This window comes from Phalaenopsis equestris, unplaced genomic scaffold, assembly GCF_001263595.1.
Source record: "Phalaenopsis equestris unplaced genomic scaffold, ASM126359v1 Scaffold232308, whole genome shotgun sequence".
Lineage (NCBI taxonomy): Eukaryota > Viridiplantae > Streptophyta > Magnoliopsida > Asparagales > Orchidaceae > Phalaenopsis > Phalaenopsis equestris.
This window is the reverse complement of record NW_018250274.1, coordinates 66,673-85,362: the sequence shown is the minus strand read 5'-3', so window position 1 is coordinate 85,362 and position 18,690 is coordinate 66,673. Positions and strand designations below refer to the sequence as shown.

The window sequence follows — 18,690 nt, the reverse complement described above, 5'->3', positions numbered from 1 at the left end:
AATAAAACATGTATATATATATATATATATATATATGAAAATTTAAGGTTCGTTGTTTACAAGTCCAAATCACCAGAAAATTTGACAGCCTCCCAGCATCAACTCCCGTCAGGGATACCAAGAGAATGGCAGTGTTTTCAAGTGTCTTAACAAACTCATTGATCAATGTCATAAGACATTGCGGCTTTGTAGCAAAAATACTCATTTAACATGCAATATTAAAAGGCGCAACGAGCCTTCACTAGATCTGCAAAAATTGTTAAACCACAAGCCAGCATTTCCCGAGAGGTACTTTACTTTCTTGAACGGTAATTAATTCCCAATGAGTGGTAGTTACAATTTACAATTCCCAAAACATGTAGTCGAAAACCCTTGAATAGATATTTTAAAGACAAGCACTCGAGTTTCCTTGAATGAATATTTTAAATGTCTCCCCTTCATGTCCATTTTTATACTTTTTCAAGCTTCGACGACGTTGACGCCGACGATTGGTGGTAGTCGGGGAGATGATGAACAATAAAATAAAAGTACAACTTAGATTTAACATTTTTTAATACAATGCAAAATAATACTGAAATAATAATAAAATGAGAGGGATGGCTCAGTTTAGCGAGCAAATGCGGGAGGATGCGACTCGAGCTTTGGACTTAAATACGAAGCCATTAGTTAGGGCGGATAAGATCAATCGTGGCTTCAGTGTGGGGAGAACAGACGCAGGCTTTGTGCTATTGGGAAAAGGAGTGTTTAGGATCGAGAGGGCTAGGTAGAGCAGAGGAGGAACCGTCTTCGCGTGTGTAGAGGGGTTCAACATGACTGCAATGAGTGAAGGTGCTGGCACATGAAAAAGTGGAAAGGAGTTGCGGCGTCAAGCAGGGCAAACCCGTAAACCTTTGGTGCAGAGAGAGGGACGGAAAAGGTGGAAAACAAAAAGAAGACATCAATGCAAGGAGGGACGACATGCGAGACAGAGGGGTTGAATTGCGCGAACAGGGAAGAAGATGAGAGATTATGGAGTCTTGTGTTGTTGGATTTGCGAGACAATAGAAAAGAAGTCAGGTCGAGCGGCTTCGGTGACTTGAGGCAGCGGCGACGTACAAAGGTACAACAACAGGGAGGAGCACCAAACGGCAAAAGGCTAGGGCAAAAAAATTCAATTTGGACGGAGGAGGAAGACAAGGACAGAAGGTTCAAAGGGTGGGAAGACTGGTTTAGGGCAAAAAGATTTTGTATGGTTTCGAGTAGACAAAACAACAAAGGGAGAGCCGACAGAAATCATGCACATGAAAGTGGAAGGGTCCTCATTCGTGTTTGTATCTTAGGAGAGCAAGAGAATGGTTATTGCATTTTACGCATGCTTCATCAGGCGATAACAGATAGAATTTAATTAATTTTTTTATTCATTTTCCTTTTTTTTTCTTATTTTATGGCCAACCAAAGCCCCCCAACAAATTTGATGCGCACCTTGAGCGAACCATATTTGTTGTCCCCAAACTTTGATTACTTCAACTATGTTGATTGTCTGCTTCTTGTTGCATAAAATGTTTAGGTGGAAGAGATCACTAGATCTTCCACCTGATGAGTCAAGTGAAGATTCTAATTGGGCATATATTGGCAGTCTTGATCATCAAGGGGATGTCGATATTTGGAACAGACTTGAGCTGCATCATAATATGCATAGGGACCAAACATTTATGTTAGATTCTTCACTATGTCCCCTATTCTTAAAGATCACTCGTCAAAGAATTTGGTGCTTGAGAAGCTATGGAGAGGGTTACAAATCTTAAACTAAGATATGGAGAGTAAAATCCATTAGATGGAAAAGTGCATCAGATCAACTATGGGGCATTTGAGATCCTACAATCGAGCGTCGATACAATTGAGCAACCAGGATAGTTTTGACTTTTAAGTCACCGCTTACTTTAGACACATACATTAGAGTGGCCTAGAGATTCGGTTATAGGTCGGGTTGCTGGTCTGGCACAGGATATGTTCCTTGGTCTAGATACATACGATAGTCACACAGACATGTTTTGCAAGCAGCAGTGATTTACGAGGTGGTTTATGTATCTCTATTTGATTTCTCAAAGATTTCTTCTCCTTGGATTCAAGGTATGATCACATTTTGGGATCTTTATAGTAATACATGTTGCATTGGCCTTTAGAAGTCGCCCATCGCTTTATGGGACCTACAGATCATGTCGGGACTTTTGATTTTTTGTCATCAATACGAGGAGTGTGTTCCACCAGATTATGAGCTTTATCGCAAACGGCCTTCTAATGATGATGATCATAGAGATAGATTAGTTTTGCCAGAATTTCATTCTAAACTTCTGAGTCATTACCATCAAGCTTATAAGTCATCTCAGCTACATTGGCAGACACAAGTTCTTTCTATTGATGTATGGATTCAAAACCTTCTGCAAGACGATAGTTTATCAGATATTTCGGTACTGTGGGGTGATTTGTTTCAGTTGGAGCTACAGCGTGGCGATCTTCTATAAGAGAGGTATGTTAAGCAAACTTTACATCCAATTTATCCCTCTCTAGCTACTTCAGGTATAGGTGCAGACAAGTTTTTAGCAAGTTTTTTGGCTACCTGGTTGTTTACCTTTGTGCTTCCCTTCAAGGAGAGCTTTGTAAGACTAGGTGTTCTGTTAGCTGCTGGTAGCCTTTCACAAGAGGAGCGTCTTTCTCTGGCTCCTATGGTGCTCGCCCAGATATACAAAGTTCTATGGTTTATCTCTAAGTCTAGTTCCTGAAGACTCAAGATGTCAGTTGCCTATGCAGTACTTATATGTGTGAATTCATGTTCATATCCGTGGAGCTTTCTCGTGCCTAGAGGGCCCTTCTTACTTTATGGAGAGATCTCCTACAGTTATTCAACTATCTTATGCCTCTTCCACATTGAAGCGAGAGTGCATACGGTAGTTTTCTTTGCATCTCACTTGAGGGTAGATAGATTTTCTTTCATTCATCAGTAGGATATAGATCACATTCCAGATTGGTTTTTCGAAGTTGATATGATGGATGGCACTGGCTCATAGCAGATATACTTTGCTTTCTAGAGTACGATTGTTATGAGTTACTGGGTACTTTATCATTTTGCGACCTAGATAGCTATGTTACCCGTGCAAGTGTTTAGTTATTTTAGAAGTCTATCAGCCTAATAGGAGGGGTCGCCAATTTGGTCATTCACCAATTACTGCTTCAAACAGATTACTGCGCATACTAGGAGTTCTTGACACTCGTTCGACGCATTTAGTGCTAGCAGTTGTCACAATCTATACAGCTTTCAAATTATGGAATCATTTGCTCAGGCTTGATACAGATCGTGATTTACAATAGTGCCTCCAAGTAGTATCATAGGGATGAGTTACATTCAACTGATATTGATGAAATTATCTTTTTGTGCTTTTATGGAGCATGGTGTTTATGAGCGACATGTGAGATTGTAAGGTATTCCTCAAGGTAAAAGCTCCATCGTGATGTTCCACACGCCGAAGATAGCAAAGGTAAGCTTGCTTTAATTTTTTTATCAACAAAACTTTGTTCATATACTGCTCTTTTATAATTTCCTTTCTTTCTATCTTCATTTAATCCTCTTTTATGATGCAGGTGAGAGAATAAACGAGCTCATAATAGAAGTTGTCTCTTCATCAACCAGAATACGTGCTAGGGAATCACCTTCACCTTCTATTAATATTTCCTTGGCATATAGTCATGTTAAATCTAAAGGCGAGCCTATGTTATCAGAAGAAATTCCTTGTGATCTCAGGATTTCAGCTAATGCACAGTCATTACTTGATAAGCGAATATTTGCTTCCACTTCTCTTGATTTAGCTATTGTGTCTATTATATCTCTCTCAAATAGCTTTTCAGTGGATGTTGGAGGTTCAAGTTCAGATAATATTCTTTCCTTTCACTTTAATATGTATGTGTTTTCAACATAAAATATTAATATTTAATCTCTCTCAACTAGCACAATTTGGAGCAGATTACGAGTCTAAGACTCTCACTCCTGACGCTCTTTGTTTACATATCTCAGACACTTAGATATGCATGAGTATGCATTGACATTATTGTAGAGCCTGATATATGGATTAGACCCAGTATCTCTTCAGTCTTTGGATAGTTTTACAGCGGATGTGAATGTGGCGTCGGACTTCCTAGTCCACTTTGGTTTGATAGGCTCAAAGCTTACATATTAGGAGGAGGTATGCCAAAGATGCAGAGTTTTTGGTTCGTAGACTCAAATCTCTTACTATTACTCAGACTAGAGCCTCAGTATCTGGCCTTCATGAAAAGGTTAGGAAATGTCGTGAGTTGGTTGTTGTTGCACATGATGAGTTAGAGAGGTGTTTTAGAGCTCTCAAGAGGTCTCACCAGCATTCCTTTGAAACTTTAGCTGAGATTGAGAGAATGTGTGCTCGTATAAAGCATCTTCTGGTTGAGACTAGGGACATCATGTCATGCAAACCCGGTTTTAAGGTGAAGTAGGCTAGACAGGCACAGATAGTTAAGAGAAAGCAGCGATGATAACAGACTCGTCAGCAAACCTTATCAACAGCCAAGTCGGCCTTGACTCAAGTAATGGAGGAGCTAAATTTTGCTGAGACAACACAAAACTCTTACTTAAATCATGACACAGCATCATGCTCTTCAGCCACCTCTTCTGTGATTTTGATTGTAATTTATTAAATCTCAACATTTATAAACTTTTGCCATTTTATTAGTGAATGTTTCATTTTCAACTTCAATCTGTTTCTCCATCTTTATTTAAGTTTATTTTCGCACTCCTGTTGAAATATGTATGTCTGTGACCAAGCTTTTAGACTTGTGTTAGGTCGGTGACAAGAGATCATCGGCCCTACATTTAGTGTTTACTTGGACTTGTTGACAATTAGATTCTCTTAGTTCAGTCTCGAGTTTTTGAATAAACTATGGGCTAACTCTTTCGACCATATTATTTCTGTTTTATGGACTTGCAAAAGAAGAGAGGTTCTTGGGTATGTACTTTGTACTTGATCAAACCATTTGGAAAGATTTGATTAATTTTCGATTTGAATAGAACATTGAACTTAGCTCGATGCTTTTATGAGCGATGTTCATTTCTTTTGAATTTTTTTCTTCTTTGACCTTTTGACTGATCAAGAAAAATTTCATAATGTAGTTCACTATAGCTTATGAAGTCAAATAGGCTTGAGATTGATAGTATTTGTCATCAGGATACTAAAACAAGGGCTTCTTCACTGCAATCATTTTAATGGCTTGTTGAGTGAAAAAAGTTATCAGTGATTCAACCATATTTAGGCTTGTTTGAGTCTTAGACTACAAAGAACTTGTGATTCTTCAGCTTAATAATAAGCTTAGGTTTATAAACTTCAGGATTTTCCTTTATCCAACAATTCAACAAAAAATTCTCCTGGATTTGGAAGACTTGAACTTGCAAAATTGGAAGGATATGGGAATTAGGCAACTCTTATCATTAGACGACAAGGTAAGGGCTCTTCTACAACACTTCTTTTTATGACATGTCAAGTAAAAAGAGTTTGCTCTCCCACTACAACCGTTTTTATGACTTGTTAAGAGAAGAATTATCAGCGATCCGATCATATTTGGGCTTGTTGAGCCCGACACTCTGACCCACTTAAGTCTTAGACTCTAACTGTGATACAACTTGCATCCTTAGACTTGAATTGTCGAGGCTTGAAAATTTAAAAGTTTTTTTTTTATTTGAATTTTCATGATCTTTATTAATCAAAGAAATTCAGTCTTTTAAATCTTTTATTGCCTTTGTTATTGTTTGGCTGCAATTTTTAGCCAACATTTGGGGATCTCGGCGTTTAGGCTCAATGTTAGGAGTAATTTTTTATGCTTTAAAATAGAGGATTTTAGCAACATATTTGGGGAACTTGTTCCGACGCACGAAATCAATCCAAGCAATGGCACCCAGTCTTGTCTTGTATGCAAAAAATTAAATATATTTTATATAAAATTTCTAAACAAAAATGCTCCATTCTTGCGTGGGAAAATTTTAACAGTACAAATAATTTGAGAAATTTAGTTTTAAAAGCGGCATAAGCACAAATAAACTAAAAAATACCCACAATCTTGTAGAAAACACTTGAAATAATTTTGAAAAGCATTCTTGCAATACGAGAGAAATTCAAATAAGATTTAAATACATATGAACATGAAATAAATCTTTTACATGTTGAAAGAAAATTTGGAGCACAACTCTAGATTGGTCACTATGTAATACTTTTTCAAGTATTGATCATTAATTGAAGGGATAAGTTGTTAACCATTCAAATTGATAAGTTGATGGACTACTCCCTAATACATATTTTTCAATAACGGACGGGCCCTCCCAATTCAGCGTATTTACCATCAATCTTATGATTGGGGAATGATTGGTTTTCTCCGCACCAGAACCAATTCCATTTTTGGAATGTCCAAAAACGCATCTTATTAGTAAAAGCTTCAGACATTTTTGCTCTGTAGAATTTAAGGCTCTGTTAAACTTAAATTCTCATTTCATCCAATGCATCCAACTCCTTCATTTTCAGACGAGAATTTTGCTTCTGGGTTAAGATTATACTAGACGGCTAAACAGAGTCATGGCAACTTAACTTTAAGAGGCAATATTGATTTAGCTCCAAACACCACTGCATAAGGAGCAGTTCTAGTTGGTGTTGCATAAGTTGTGCGATAAGCCCACAATGCTTCCATCATCTTGGTGTGTCATTCTTGTATGTTTTTAGTGAGGATCCACTTGAGCAGCTTAACTAGTGTCTTGATAAAAGCATTTACTACATTATCAGTCCTTGGATTGTATATTGAAGAATATCTCCAATCAATTTTGTGAGACGATATATATCTTTGTGCTTTTAAAAGCTTGGTTTGAAATAATGTAACGTGGTACGCCAAAACTCTAGGCAATATTATAAGTGAAAAAATTTGTCACTTGTTCAACAGTAACTTCTCTAAACGAGACAGTTTTAGCCCATTTTGAGAAACAATCAGTTATAGCTAGAATAAAGAGATGTCTTCTTGATGATGGTGGATCAATCGCTCCAATTACATTTGTACCCCAACATTCAGACGACCAAGATGCTATGGTTGGGTGTAATGAAATAGGGGACTAGTGTTTATGTCACTATGAATTTGGCACTCATAACATTTCTTTGCATGCTCAATGCAGTCTTTAACAATTGATGGCCAGTAATAACCCATTTTTTAGATCTTCATCGCTTTTTTTAGGGCCCGATTGGTGTAAACCACAAAGTCTTTTAAGAACATTAACTCTATCTATGTTGCTATCATCAGACCCCAGACATCCTAGTCATATTTGCTCAAATGATCTACGGTAAAGAGTTTCATTGATAAAAGCGAACTGTATGGCTCTCTTCTTGATTTGTACAGCAATCGATTTATCTGTAAATAATTTGCCCTGTTCGAAGTAATTAATGGAGAGTTATCTCCAATTATCTCGTTCTTCTTCCATGAGTGCTTCATGTTGATCTTGAGAAACTATTTGTAAGAGAATATGAGAAACAACAAAAGTTGTATCCTACTTGCTTGAACTTGATGACCTCTCTTCTAGTGGGGAATGTAAGTCTTTCGACTCTAAGACACATCAAGTGTTTACATCAATAAAGATTAGCTCAAAATTTATGTTAGCCATCTCTTCAGTTAATTGGGCCAGATAGTCAGCTTTAATGTGTTGAGCTCAAGACACCCGGATTAGTGTGACATTCTGGGTTTGTTTTTTAAACTGAATAGCTCTCTCGTGATAAAAAACGTACCCAAGTTTATTTGTCATATAAATACCCTACACTTAATCCATGAGAAGCTATGATCGCCAAAAATATGAAGATTTTTCATTTGTGATGTGATAATTATCTTGAGACCAGCTATTAGAGCTTAATATTCAGCATCATTATTGGTCTAAGACTCAGTTAATCCATATGAATACCTCATTAAGCTTCCCACTGATGTCACAAAGATGAGACCAACATCAGCTCATGCTTTTAGCAGATCAGGAGGTTGAGCGAGCTTGATAGAAGAAGCTCCAATTCCCAAATCTTTAGCTTCACCTTCTCTTGAATTATTAGAACATTTTCATCAAGCAAATAATCTTTCAGCGGAGAATCAGCATAAACGAGATGAGCAGCAAGAAAAACTATAGAATTTGTCCTTTTATTGCTTTCTGAGAAATATATGTGAAATCAAATTGCCAGAGCAGAACAACCCATCGAACCAAGTGATGATACTACCTCTCCCATCGAACCAAGTGATGATACTACTTCCGTCATATACCTTTGAGCAAAATATGATCCATATTTTTCCATCTCTTTAAAAAGCTTGAATTAAAATTTTTTTGAACTCTTTTGACATCAAGAGAGCCTAGTAAACACCGAGTCATGCAGGGATCATTTGTGGATGCAACAAAATGTTATAATTGAAGGGTCTGCTCAAAGTTGATTTCTTCTCAGGTCTTTTGATGCTTTGAAGAAGCAGGTTACTCAAGCCATGATACTACCTCTTCCACATTTTAACCAGGCATTCGAGGTTGAGTGATGCATTTAATGTGGGGATTGGAGCTGTGTTGAGCCAGAGTAGGCACTCCATTGTCTTCTTTAGTAAAAAGCCAAAATAATTCTGAGAGAAAATAACCCACCTCCCAGAAATTTTATGTCATTGGGAGAACCCTGGGCCATTGGAGTCATTATTTATAGGCTAATGAGTTCATTCTACACTAATAATAAAGCCTTTAGATTTTCAAATAGCTAGAACAAACTAAAGAACAGACACACCTCATGGGTATTTTCCCAATTCAAATAGCTAGAACAAACTAAAGAACGTCTAAGACAACTCTCTCTAATTTTGTTCGTCACTAGAGCTACACCAACCCTATCACAGATATAATCATTTCGCATTGTCTTTAAGTGCAAAACCACTCATCCACCTAATCATTCTCATCTCGGCAACACTTAACTTACTTACATTTTATGATCTTATAAAAATTATTTAGTGAAAGCATAATTTTTTTTTTTACTCCAACAAGATAACATTATAAAAGCACGTAACAATATGCTTTCTCGATAAATTTTTTTCGCCACACATTTAGGCATATATCTCTGATTCCATGCAGCGGGAAAAGTTCTATGTATCCACAATTCCTAATCAAAATATGAAGCATTTCCATAAAAGAATATGTGAAACTTAAAATCAGTGTCTCCGGGTCTTCAATGCTAAAGAACAAAAAATACTGTTAACAGCCATTTATACTCTATCGCATAATAGAATGTCTCATTAGAATATAAATTCCACAGGTTTTCAAGTTCTTTTAGCAAGGAATTGTCCAGAAATCATATATGCTCACGAATTGTCCAGATTAAAAAAATTATCTTGATGTTAACTTAATCTGATGACTTTAAAACAGTGAAATATTTTCCTTGGAGGTATCAAAAAAAAAACCACGTAAAGCAAATACGAGTCCATTCAAAGTAAAAATATGAACTTGAACAGAAAATAAAACCTTTTTAATGGTTTGACAAAGAAAATAATGGAGGGTTAAATATATTTCTTACATCCTCAGCAATATGCAAAATACCGTTCTTATCCTGCAGGCACAAACGTAAATCGAATTGAAGGAAGCTTGGGGCCATTAACATTATCTTTCTAAAGCAAGTAAAAATTCAAGAATCCGGAAAATCAAATGATTTTTCGAAGAGATATTCAGAAAGCAAGTAAAGATAGATAATTAATAAGTCAAAATTCAAGTATCTGAAGTGCTCAGAAAAGTAATACCTTGATGGCAACAAAAAGTAATGGGTCTGAAGGAGTATATATCATGTAATGCATCCCATCCTGGAAAATAAATACACAGTGTCCTTTATGACAGGTTACTAACTTTACAGCAGACAAAGCCCAGCAACTTTGCCCTTATTACGTAGGATAAGTGAGAAACAGATTTAAAAATGAATCATTCGCGTCTAAACAATATATATAGAGCAGTAATTAATCAAATCAATTAGTGAGAATTGAGCGATAAACAAAAACCATATACATGAAAGTGGATCATGAAGTTATCTTGTATTTATAATATTTGATAGAAAACCATACACTACAGAAAACCATGATGTTATACACAACTTCTAATAATGGTAATGTATTATTTTTATTTTTAGGAGTCGGGTGGATATGAGCTGCACAGCCAGGAACTACCTGTAACACTCTGTTCACCCCGGGAGAAGAAACGAAATGTCGAACGAGATATGAAGCGAGGAGTCGGGAAGAAGTGACCAGTCAAGAAACTGAATAGAGAAGGAGAAGAGGCGGGTGAAACGGGGGGAGGGAAATAAGAATGGGAAGTTGAAGAAGTGATTTTTGCCTATTTAAGTCGCATATATATATTCTATTATCTTATAGAAAAATTTAAAAGTATTAGTTGCTAAATATAAAAATGTTGTAAAGCCAAGACATTAGAAACTTATCCCTCTTCCACCTAAAGTTATGATTTCACATGATTTAAATTGTCCAAATGGCAAGAGCCATCATCCAAGGAATAGATCTTTATGACCTTTAGATCTTGAAAAGCTCAAAGAAATTGTTGTCAACCTCATTTATCCATGAAAACTATTAACGATGATAATGCTCAAATCACATAGTTGAGAAAGAAAAGGAAATTGTCATAAGTCATAAGGATGAGCTAATCAGTAATCGGAAACCATACAAAAGAGATCTAAGGCTCTAGAAAATAAATGATTGAATCAAAATCTTCTTATCATTATTACTTTTTAACTTTTTAATTTTTTATGCTTTGATCAAGAGCGAAATTATCAAAACAAATAAGGATCATTCTAAATTTTCTAACTGCTGGGAAAAGCCTTTATTTAAAGTTAATATCCATAATTAGGATAATTCATACAGGAATTATCTTTTAAGTTTAATCATCCCAAAATTGTTATTTTATAACAATATTTGTCGGTCAACTTTTTAATTTTGAAAATAATTTTTAAGTTTAATTTAATATAAAAGGGTATATGAAATTTTTTTTTTTTTGAAAATAGTGTGTTTTAATTTTGAAAAATGAGACCGAATGTATCTCATTCGTCTAATAGTTCGCATAATCGTGCTCGATACCTCGAATAATACAACTTCCCAAAAGATAATTGTATACCTAGACGATGGACCCAATCATGCAAAATAAAAGATCATGACATTCATTTGGTCTGCGAACATTTTATGTGTGACCGACAAATTCGCCTACCTAATATAAAGATTAGGTATGGTTTATTTTACCTAAGTTCCAAGTTCCCCTACCTAATATAAAGATTAAGTATGGTTTATTTTACCTAAGTTGAAAGTTCCCTATAGAGGCAAACCATTATAGCTAATTACATCTCAAATGACCGACGTTACATGAGAAAACTCTCGATAATGATTAGAGATGCTAGTCTTCAAGAATTTAAGATTTTAGGTTTTCACGAAAAGACGTAGAAAATCAAGTGGGAAAGAACCAAATAGAAGCAGTTATTTTAGGAGTCTAAACGAAGGACTGGGGGACGTCACAAATCATGAGAACCCTCAGTGACTTCTCAAACTATTCTATCATGTGGTTTCGTTCTGGAGAAAATGTTATCTGAGTGTTTAATTTTGTCAATTTTATTATTTGGGACTTAAACTCGCATAATACCCGATTATGAAAATAACCCGTGGAGAAAGAAGGGTTTATATTGTACCGAACAACAACTTCAGAACCTATGGAGGTCATCATCCAAGAAACAAAAAGCCCATCCCACAAGCTACCAAACGAGCCCAAAAAATGCAGCCCACAAGCCGTCAAACGGGCCCAAAAAGTGCAGCCCACAAGCCGTCAAACGGACCCAAAAAGTGCAGCCCATAAGTCATCAAATGGGCCCAGAAAATTGAGCCCACAAGCCGTCGAACGGACCCAAAAATCGTGCATTTAAAGGCTTCAAAATCAGTGTTTAAGGGCTTCCAAAACTGCATTCAAATCTGTCACCAAACACCCCAAAATTGCAGCAAAACAAGCCCGTAAAGAGCCCCAAAAACCATGCATTTAAAGGCTTCAAAATCAGCACTTATTCAACCTCAAAAAAAAAAGTGAGTAAACAGCCCCAAAAATAGTGTTTAAGGGCTCCAAAAGAAGCACTTAAATGGGGCACAAAATCTGCATTTAAAGGCTCCAAACCAGTAAATAAACTGCTTCAAAACAGTGTGCAAATCAGCACCTAAACGCTACGTACATCTCTCCAAAACAATGGGTAAACCAACGCCTAAGAAGATATGTTAAAACCTTCCCCAAAAAATGTGTAGTATGCAGCAAACGAGTTCCTTTGTCACATATGCAAGTATTCAAGTTCCAAGTGTGGGACATGTAAACTCATAAGAACTGGACAGTATATATGTATATGCAAATGAGAACCTTGTGTTAAGCAAGTAAATGCATCAAAATCGGGTGGCGCAAGAATTCTCTTGTTTGTAAGTTTGGCTATCTGAATGTCTAGGCATGTAAGAAAGTGAGAGTTCAATTGTATGAAAGTTTAACTATCTAAACACATACGACTCCAATCTTATTTATCCAATTCTAAAAAACTTAGGCATGTAAGAAAATAAATCTGAGATATATGCATGTGAATACATAAGAATTCGTTTGTATAAAAGAAAATCCGAAAGCTTGGGCATGTAAACACCCAAAATCTGCAATTTAGGCATTTAAATACATAAGAATTCATCTACATGTAAATCCCCCTTCTCTTGCTCAAATAGAGAATTTTAAATCATTATACCGCTGTGAACTATGAGAAATCATACAGCAGTACTTAGCTGAGCCACAAGCCATAACCAAAAGTAAAAGTAGAAGATCCATTAAACATAGAAAAGTGCATTTCAGATAACATTCCCGTGTTTTTTTCACAATAAAACCGACAACATAGCTCAACTTTAAATAATCAATAGCAGTATCAATGGATAAGGGAAGCTCATAAAACCAACCAAAGCAATTAGAACAAGGCGAATGGTGAGATGAGTTTAATATGTATGAAGGAATATTTAAACAGCCAGCTAATTGTTAGATTCCAAATAAGGCTTACCAATAAATGACACAAACTTATCTTGGGATTGCAGTAGAGGATGTCGGAGGAGCTTCGGCATCGAGTGGTTTGGTCGCGAGAGTATGGCGTAAGGTAAGTTAGGGCCATGGATGTTGTGAAGAGCGGCTAGGTATTGCAAGGGCCTTGGACGGGAAGAGGTGGTGAACTTTTAGCGAGGATGAAAGGGATCCGAGCGAGAGATTCAGGAGAGAGGGAAAGGGAAGTATCGCAGGAAAGAGAATCCGCCAAATGAGTAGTTCGGCGTAAGAGAGTTTTGGAGTCGAAAGGGAGAGGTGAGCGAGCGAGTGCTTCGGTGCAGAGGGAAAGAGAGCCGAAGGGGAGAGGCGAAGCAGGCGAGTGCTTCGATGTAGAGAAAGGAGAGCCGAATGGGAATGGACGAAGGTTTTTGGGAGAGCGTGAGAGAAAGGCGGGGGCTTCAGTGCAGAGAAGCGAGGCGTGCGAGGGCTTCGGTACAGAGAGGCGGTGCATAGAGGCGAGGCGTGTGGGGGGTGGTTGTGCGAGAGAGGGAAGTGGCTCTGGTCGCAAGGAGGAAGGAGGCAGGAACGAGAGGAGCAAGTAGAGGCGAGGATTTGGTCGCACGGGGCTCACCGAGTTTGGCATTTCGAGCATGAGGAAGAGGTAGGCCAAATGTTTCGGTCTAGAGGGGAAGGAGAAGAATGAGGAGCCGGAGCATAGGAAGGGGGAGACGCGATTTTTGTATATCGGGAATTCCAGAGAGACGTTATGTGGCATTAGGCAGTGAAATATAAGGTTTCAATTTATGTAGGACGTTTAATTGGAAGATCAAAGTACTTAATTATATTCAATCAAGACGAGATTAAATGATTTATCTGAGATTTAAAATTTGAAATTCGAAATCACGTGAGCTAAGGTGATTAGCCGTGTTCAGCCCGATTCGAACCCGGAACGAACCTAAACTCGCATCCTTTAGATAATTAACTGTTTACATCAATTTTCAAGTAATTTTCACACGCCCGGAACCATAGCAATGTGGGTGTCCTTTCTGGCTAAAGTCGATGTCATGAACGCGCTCATGCGGTCTGTTACGTTATCTGACTGATTATTTTAAAAATTAATTTTGGTTTAAATGACGAAGCAATGTGAGTGTCAGTGAAATGAGTTGTTACGTTTATACATGTTGAATGTGTGAAGTGTATGTGCATGGTGGAAGTGGTGTAAATGTGTAAATGTATATTTGTGTGAAAGTCGAAAGGGGCATTTCTAATGCCTCCTGATCATATAGGAACTCATTTTTTGTTCATAGCCCTTGCAACTATGAGTTTAATCTACATGTTAGTTCATAGCCCTTGCAACTAAGAGTTGAATACTTGAAACTACTCACCTGAGATTTTCACAAAAATGAGTCAAGAAGTGGTTTGAGGTTCTACATGGTGTGGGTCCCAGTACTAATCCACTAAGAGGGTCAAACAAGGAGAACATAAGGCTAGATCTTAGACCCTAGGAGAAAGAAACCCAGACCTCACTGAAAATGAGGTAAACAATATTCAATTATGAATAAAATTGATTCCTACTAAAATTGCTTATTTAGAATCTTCAAACTCTACCGTAAATCAATCAAATTACTCTAGCACTTATTCTTCATCTTCACTTGCTCACTACCTAACTCCCTCAACCTGTGAAAGCATGATTATGAGTACTATAGCTAGACTTCAATGCAACCAGCCCAACATACTATAGCATAATCCATTGCTCTTCTATAGCGTATGTCAGGTGTTAATTTTTCACTACTCGACCTCTTTGCCTTGGTTGTTGCTGCCTTTTGCATGCAATCGGTGTCATTGCTGTTGCTTTTGTTGCTACAAAGGCTTCAAATGTTGTTGCTGTGAGATATTGCCAATGGCTCTTCGATTTAGTCTAAGGTCCAATCTTCCAAGGTTAACAGATCCTGTGGTGATCAAATTAATTATTTGTTTTAAAATTGGTTGTGATTGTTGATTTAGGGTCTGTTTGGCGCAGCTGTGGATTATTTATAATCTACTGATATTCTGATAATCTGATAATCTGCAGATTATCAGAATAATCTGGTTTGCTGTTTGGAGCAGCTTATTCAGACTAGTTTATTGGTGGTTAAATGACATTCCTGCCCCTGTCTGATAAAACTGTTTAGGGCAGCTTGTTCAGAATAGCTTATTGATAGGAAAAAAACATATAGTGCAGAAACATACGATAATCACAAATCAGTTCTAAAAGATATCACACAGTTATCACAGCCTAATGAGTATCAGGAGAACTAAAAAAAGTACAAATACAAGTACGACAACAAGGAGAGATTAAAATATTTAACTTTAGACTCTGGCTACGTCGGTCCTCTGAGAAAACATCGGATTCACATGACTGCTGGCATGACTACTGTCAGTGTAATATGAGGGACTATCAGCCCCCCGGAAGAAACCGCAACGAGCTGAAACACCTCTAGCACAACCATAGAACTGTCTCCCAAAGCTATGCTCCTTACGTGACGTTAGCAACAGAGACGGTAATCCACAATAACACAAAATCTCTTTGTCTGTACCTGATATTCTGGAAGTCATGTTCGTACAACTGCGAAAATAACAAAAGAATTAATATCGGTTTAAGATATTTTAAAAGTAACCAAAATTAAATACATATGAATATAAACATATAACCTTATTAAAGGAAAACTTGGTAGATCAACAGCCACAAATAGCATCTGTGATAGACTCTCTTAAAGCAATCATATCAGCCAAACATTCACCTTCCTGATCTCCAAATTCATTAGATTCTATATCATCCTCAGGTAATGAATGCCCCCCACAAAACCTGTAGGTTGCTCGAAGACATTCAGTTCATCATTGTCAGCCATAATGAAGTCTGTATCTGATTGTGACGAATGTCTTCGGATGAAATTATGTAGTGTCATTGTTGAAACCACAATATGCACCTGCTTTTAAAAAGGATACGACGGCATATCACGTAAGATGACCCACTTCTTCTTCCAAACTCCAAATGTTCTTTCAATTACCCCGCGTAAAGATGAGTGGCGTTTATTAAACATTTCTTTTCTATCACGTACTGTGTCACTAACTCGCTCGAAATCAGGAATATGATATCTTGTGTCAGGGTAGGGCTTCAGGTATCCCCTTTGCATGGGATATCCTGCATCGACCAGATAATATTTTTCTGGTACGAAAACAATGTTATTAAAAAATATTACATGCTAACATATACAAATTGGAAAACAAAACTAACCTAATGGGGAGTGAGGGAAACACTTCGACCTATTCCTAATAGCAAAGAAGAAAATCCGACTATCATGTGCACTCCTTTCCCAACCCGCCACCACAAAAGTAAAACACATGTTGAAGTCGCATATAACCATGATATTTTGCGTTGTTAAACCACCCCGACCGATGTATGCTACCTTCTCGTGGATGGGCATTCGAGCATCAACGTGAGTACCATCAATTGCACCAATACTGTTCTGTTTAATTGGCCGTTAGAGAATAATAATATTGTTAAAATATATAATGTAATAAATTAAAAACACTGATAGTTACCTTGAAATATGACATGTATTGAGGATCGTTGGTAATTTGTTCTTGAGTGGTAGCAAATGATGGATCCTCCGGTTTAATTATTTGAGTTGCTAAGCTAACAAGTGTTTGTATCCCTTTTGAAAAGTAACGACTAATTGTTTCGGATGAATGTTAAAATCTTTCCATAGCACCTCGAATTGACTCATTCTGTGAGCTAACACGAGTTTGTATCCCTTTAGAAAAGTAAGGACTAATTGTTTCAGATGAATGCTGAAATCTTTCCATAGCTCCTTGAATTGATTCATTCTGTGACAGAATGTACATTGTTATAGCCAACACCTTCCTACACGTCGTCCTAGAAGAACCCTGGAGGCCGTGATTTACACATAACTCGTGCAGAAGATCCCAAAAAATAGATGCCGTCATTCTGAAAATAATTCTGAATCTTATTGGATGGCCAGAAAGCATTTCACCACCCATCTATCTCCAACAAACGTGGATGTCATGCAAGGAATGTGATTAGTCCTATGTCGGTAATAATCCAATAACAATATCACAACGACTGTAGCAAATGTCATTCTCCTACGACGTTCACGTTGTGGATCCATCCTAAATGATTTAAAATATAAACATTAATAGTCCACTATCCAAAAATTTTAAATGTTAACATAATTAGTTAAAAAAGTCTCAAACACGAGAAGGTAACATGCTTAAAAGTTTCAAACATATTAAAAATACACGACATTAGTGAAAGTTCAAATAGTACAAATACATATACAATTCATAAAGAAATATCATTCATCGACCAAAACCCGCAAATATTCAAGACGCATTTCTGGCTCTAATGCCATGAATATTTTCATTCTAGTTAAATCCTCAAGTTTTTTCACACAATATGCGTGAAATCGCCTATCTGCCACAACTTCAGGAATAGTACGCAAGAGTCCCAGACAGTCTAATATGCTCGCATCAGAGATAGGTGGAGCTGCAAAAGCTTCAATCAAATGATCGAAGGAGGTGTTTAACAAACGTTCTTTTTCTTTATTTTTCTTAACAACCTTGACCCTCTTTGTTCTGCTAGAGTCACCCGTATCACTCTGGTTGATGCTAGAAACTTCTTCATCAGGTGTTAATGGCTCAGGAGTGAACTCATTTGGTATCCCTTCAGAAGTACTTTAACATGTGTTGAAAGTAAATTTTCTTGTTGCGACAACCCATTTAAACATTATGTCTAGTTTTTTTTCAAATTCCGGCTCAATTTCGCACTGCTTATACTTTTTTGCTGCTGGTACCGCCTGTGACAGAACATTTTAGAGCGAATAGTTAGACAATTATAATTAGAAAAGTAATTTGGAATTAAAATCAAACAAATCACGGAGTATATATAAAATACCTCTAATTTTTCAGCCCACTATTCAGGAGGAGCATCAATTGTCCTTTTAATCGGATCTTAAGCCAAACCTGTAGATCTACGTTTCAACTACTTCCATATTTTTCATTCCTTCTTTAATTGATCCCATTTGTTTTTAAATTTCAGCTTATCATAATCCCTGCTAATCAATTCTTTGAATCTCTTTTCAATGTTTCGCCACCCTTCCTTATTAAAAAACATTGTTGGCCTATTCCCAAGTTTTATTTCTTTTATACAAAGATCACCGAAAATATTTGTTACTTCCTTATCCCACATTGCGGAGGTCCCCCCTTCAACTGATTTAGACATGATGAAGCTATAGAGAACAAATGAGAATTAATACGTCCAGCACATAAACATCTCAAGCCCACAACAACATCAACCCAACAAGAACACCACTCTCCCAACATAAACATTTGCCACCAACACAAACAAGAGCATAACAACTTGATCAATAACAAAAAAAAGAAATATATGAAGAAACAAATGATTTATGTGGTTCGGTCATTGACCTCCATCCACAGTAAGACTTCGAAAATATTTTATTATGCAATTCCAAAAGGTTACAAGGCCAACTCTAAATACATTGATGTCATTTCCTTGCCCCTTGAACCGA

General features: G+C 37.0%; 1 protein-coding gene across 1 annotated transcript in view; it reads right to left on the bottom strand.

Moving 5' to 3' along the window:
* Positions 1-18,690, bottom strand: part of LOC110038248 — a gene marked incomplete at its 5' end in the record, with an annotated part of 81,978 nt that overhangs the window by 8,402 nt on the left and 54,886 nt on the right. Inside the window, 2 exons of the mRNA XM_020743017.1 lie at positions 9,597-9,629; positions 9,817-9,876. Of these exons, the coding sequence (XP_020598676.1) occupies positions 9,597-9,629; positions 9,817-9,876 (93 nt within the window). The remainder of the gene's footprint in view (positions 1-9,596; positions 9,630-9,816; positions 9,877-18,690) is intronic.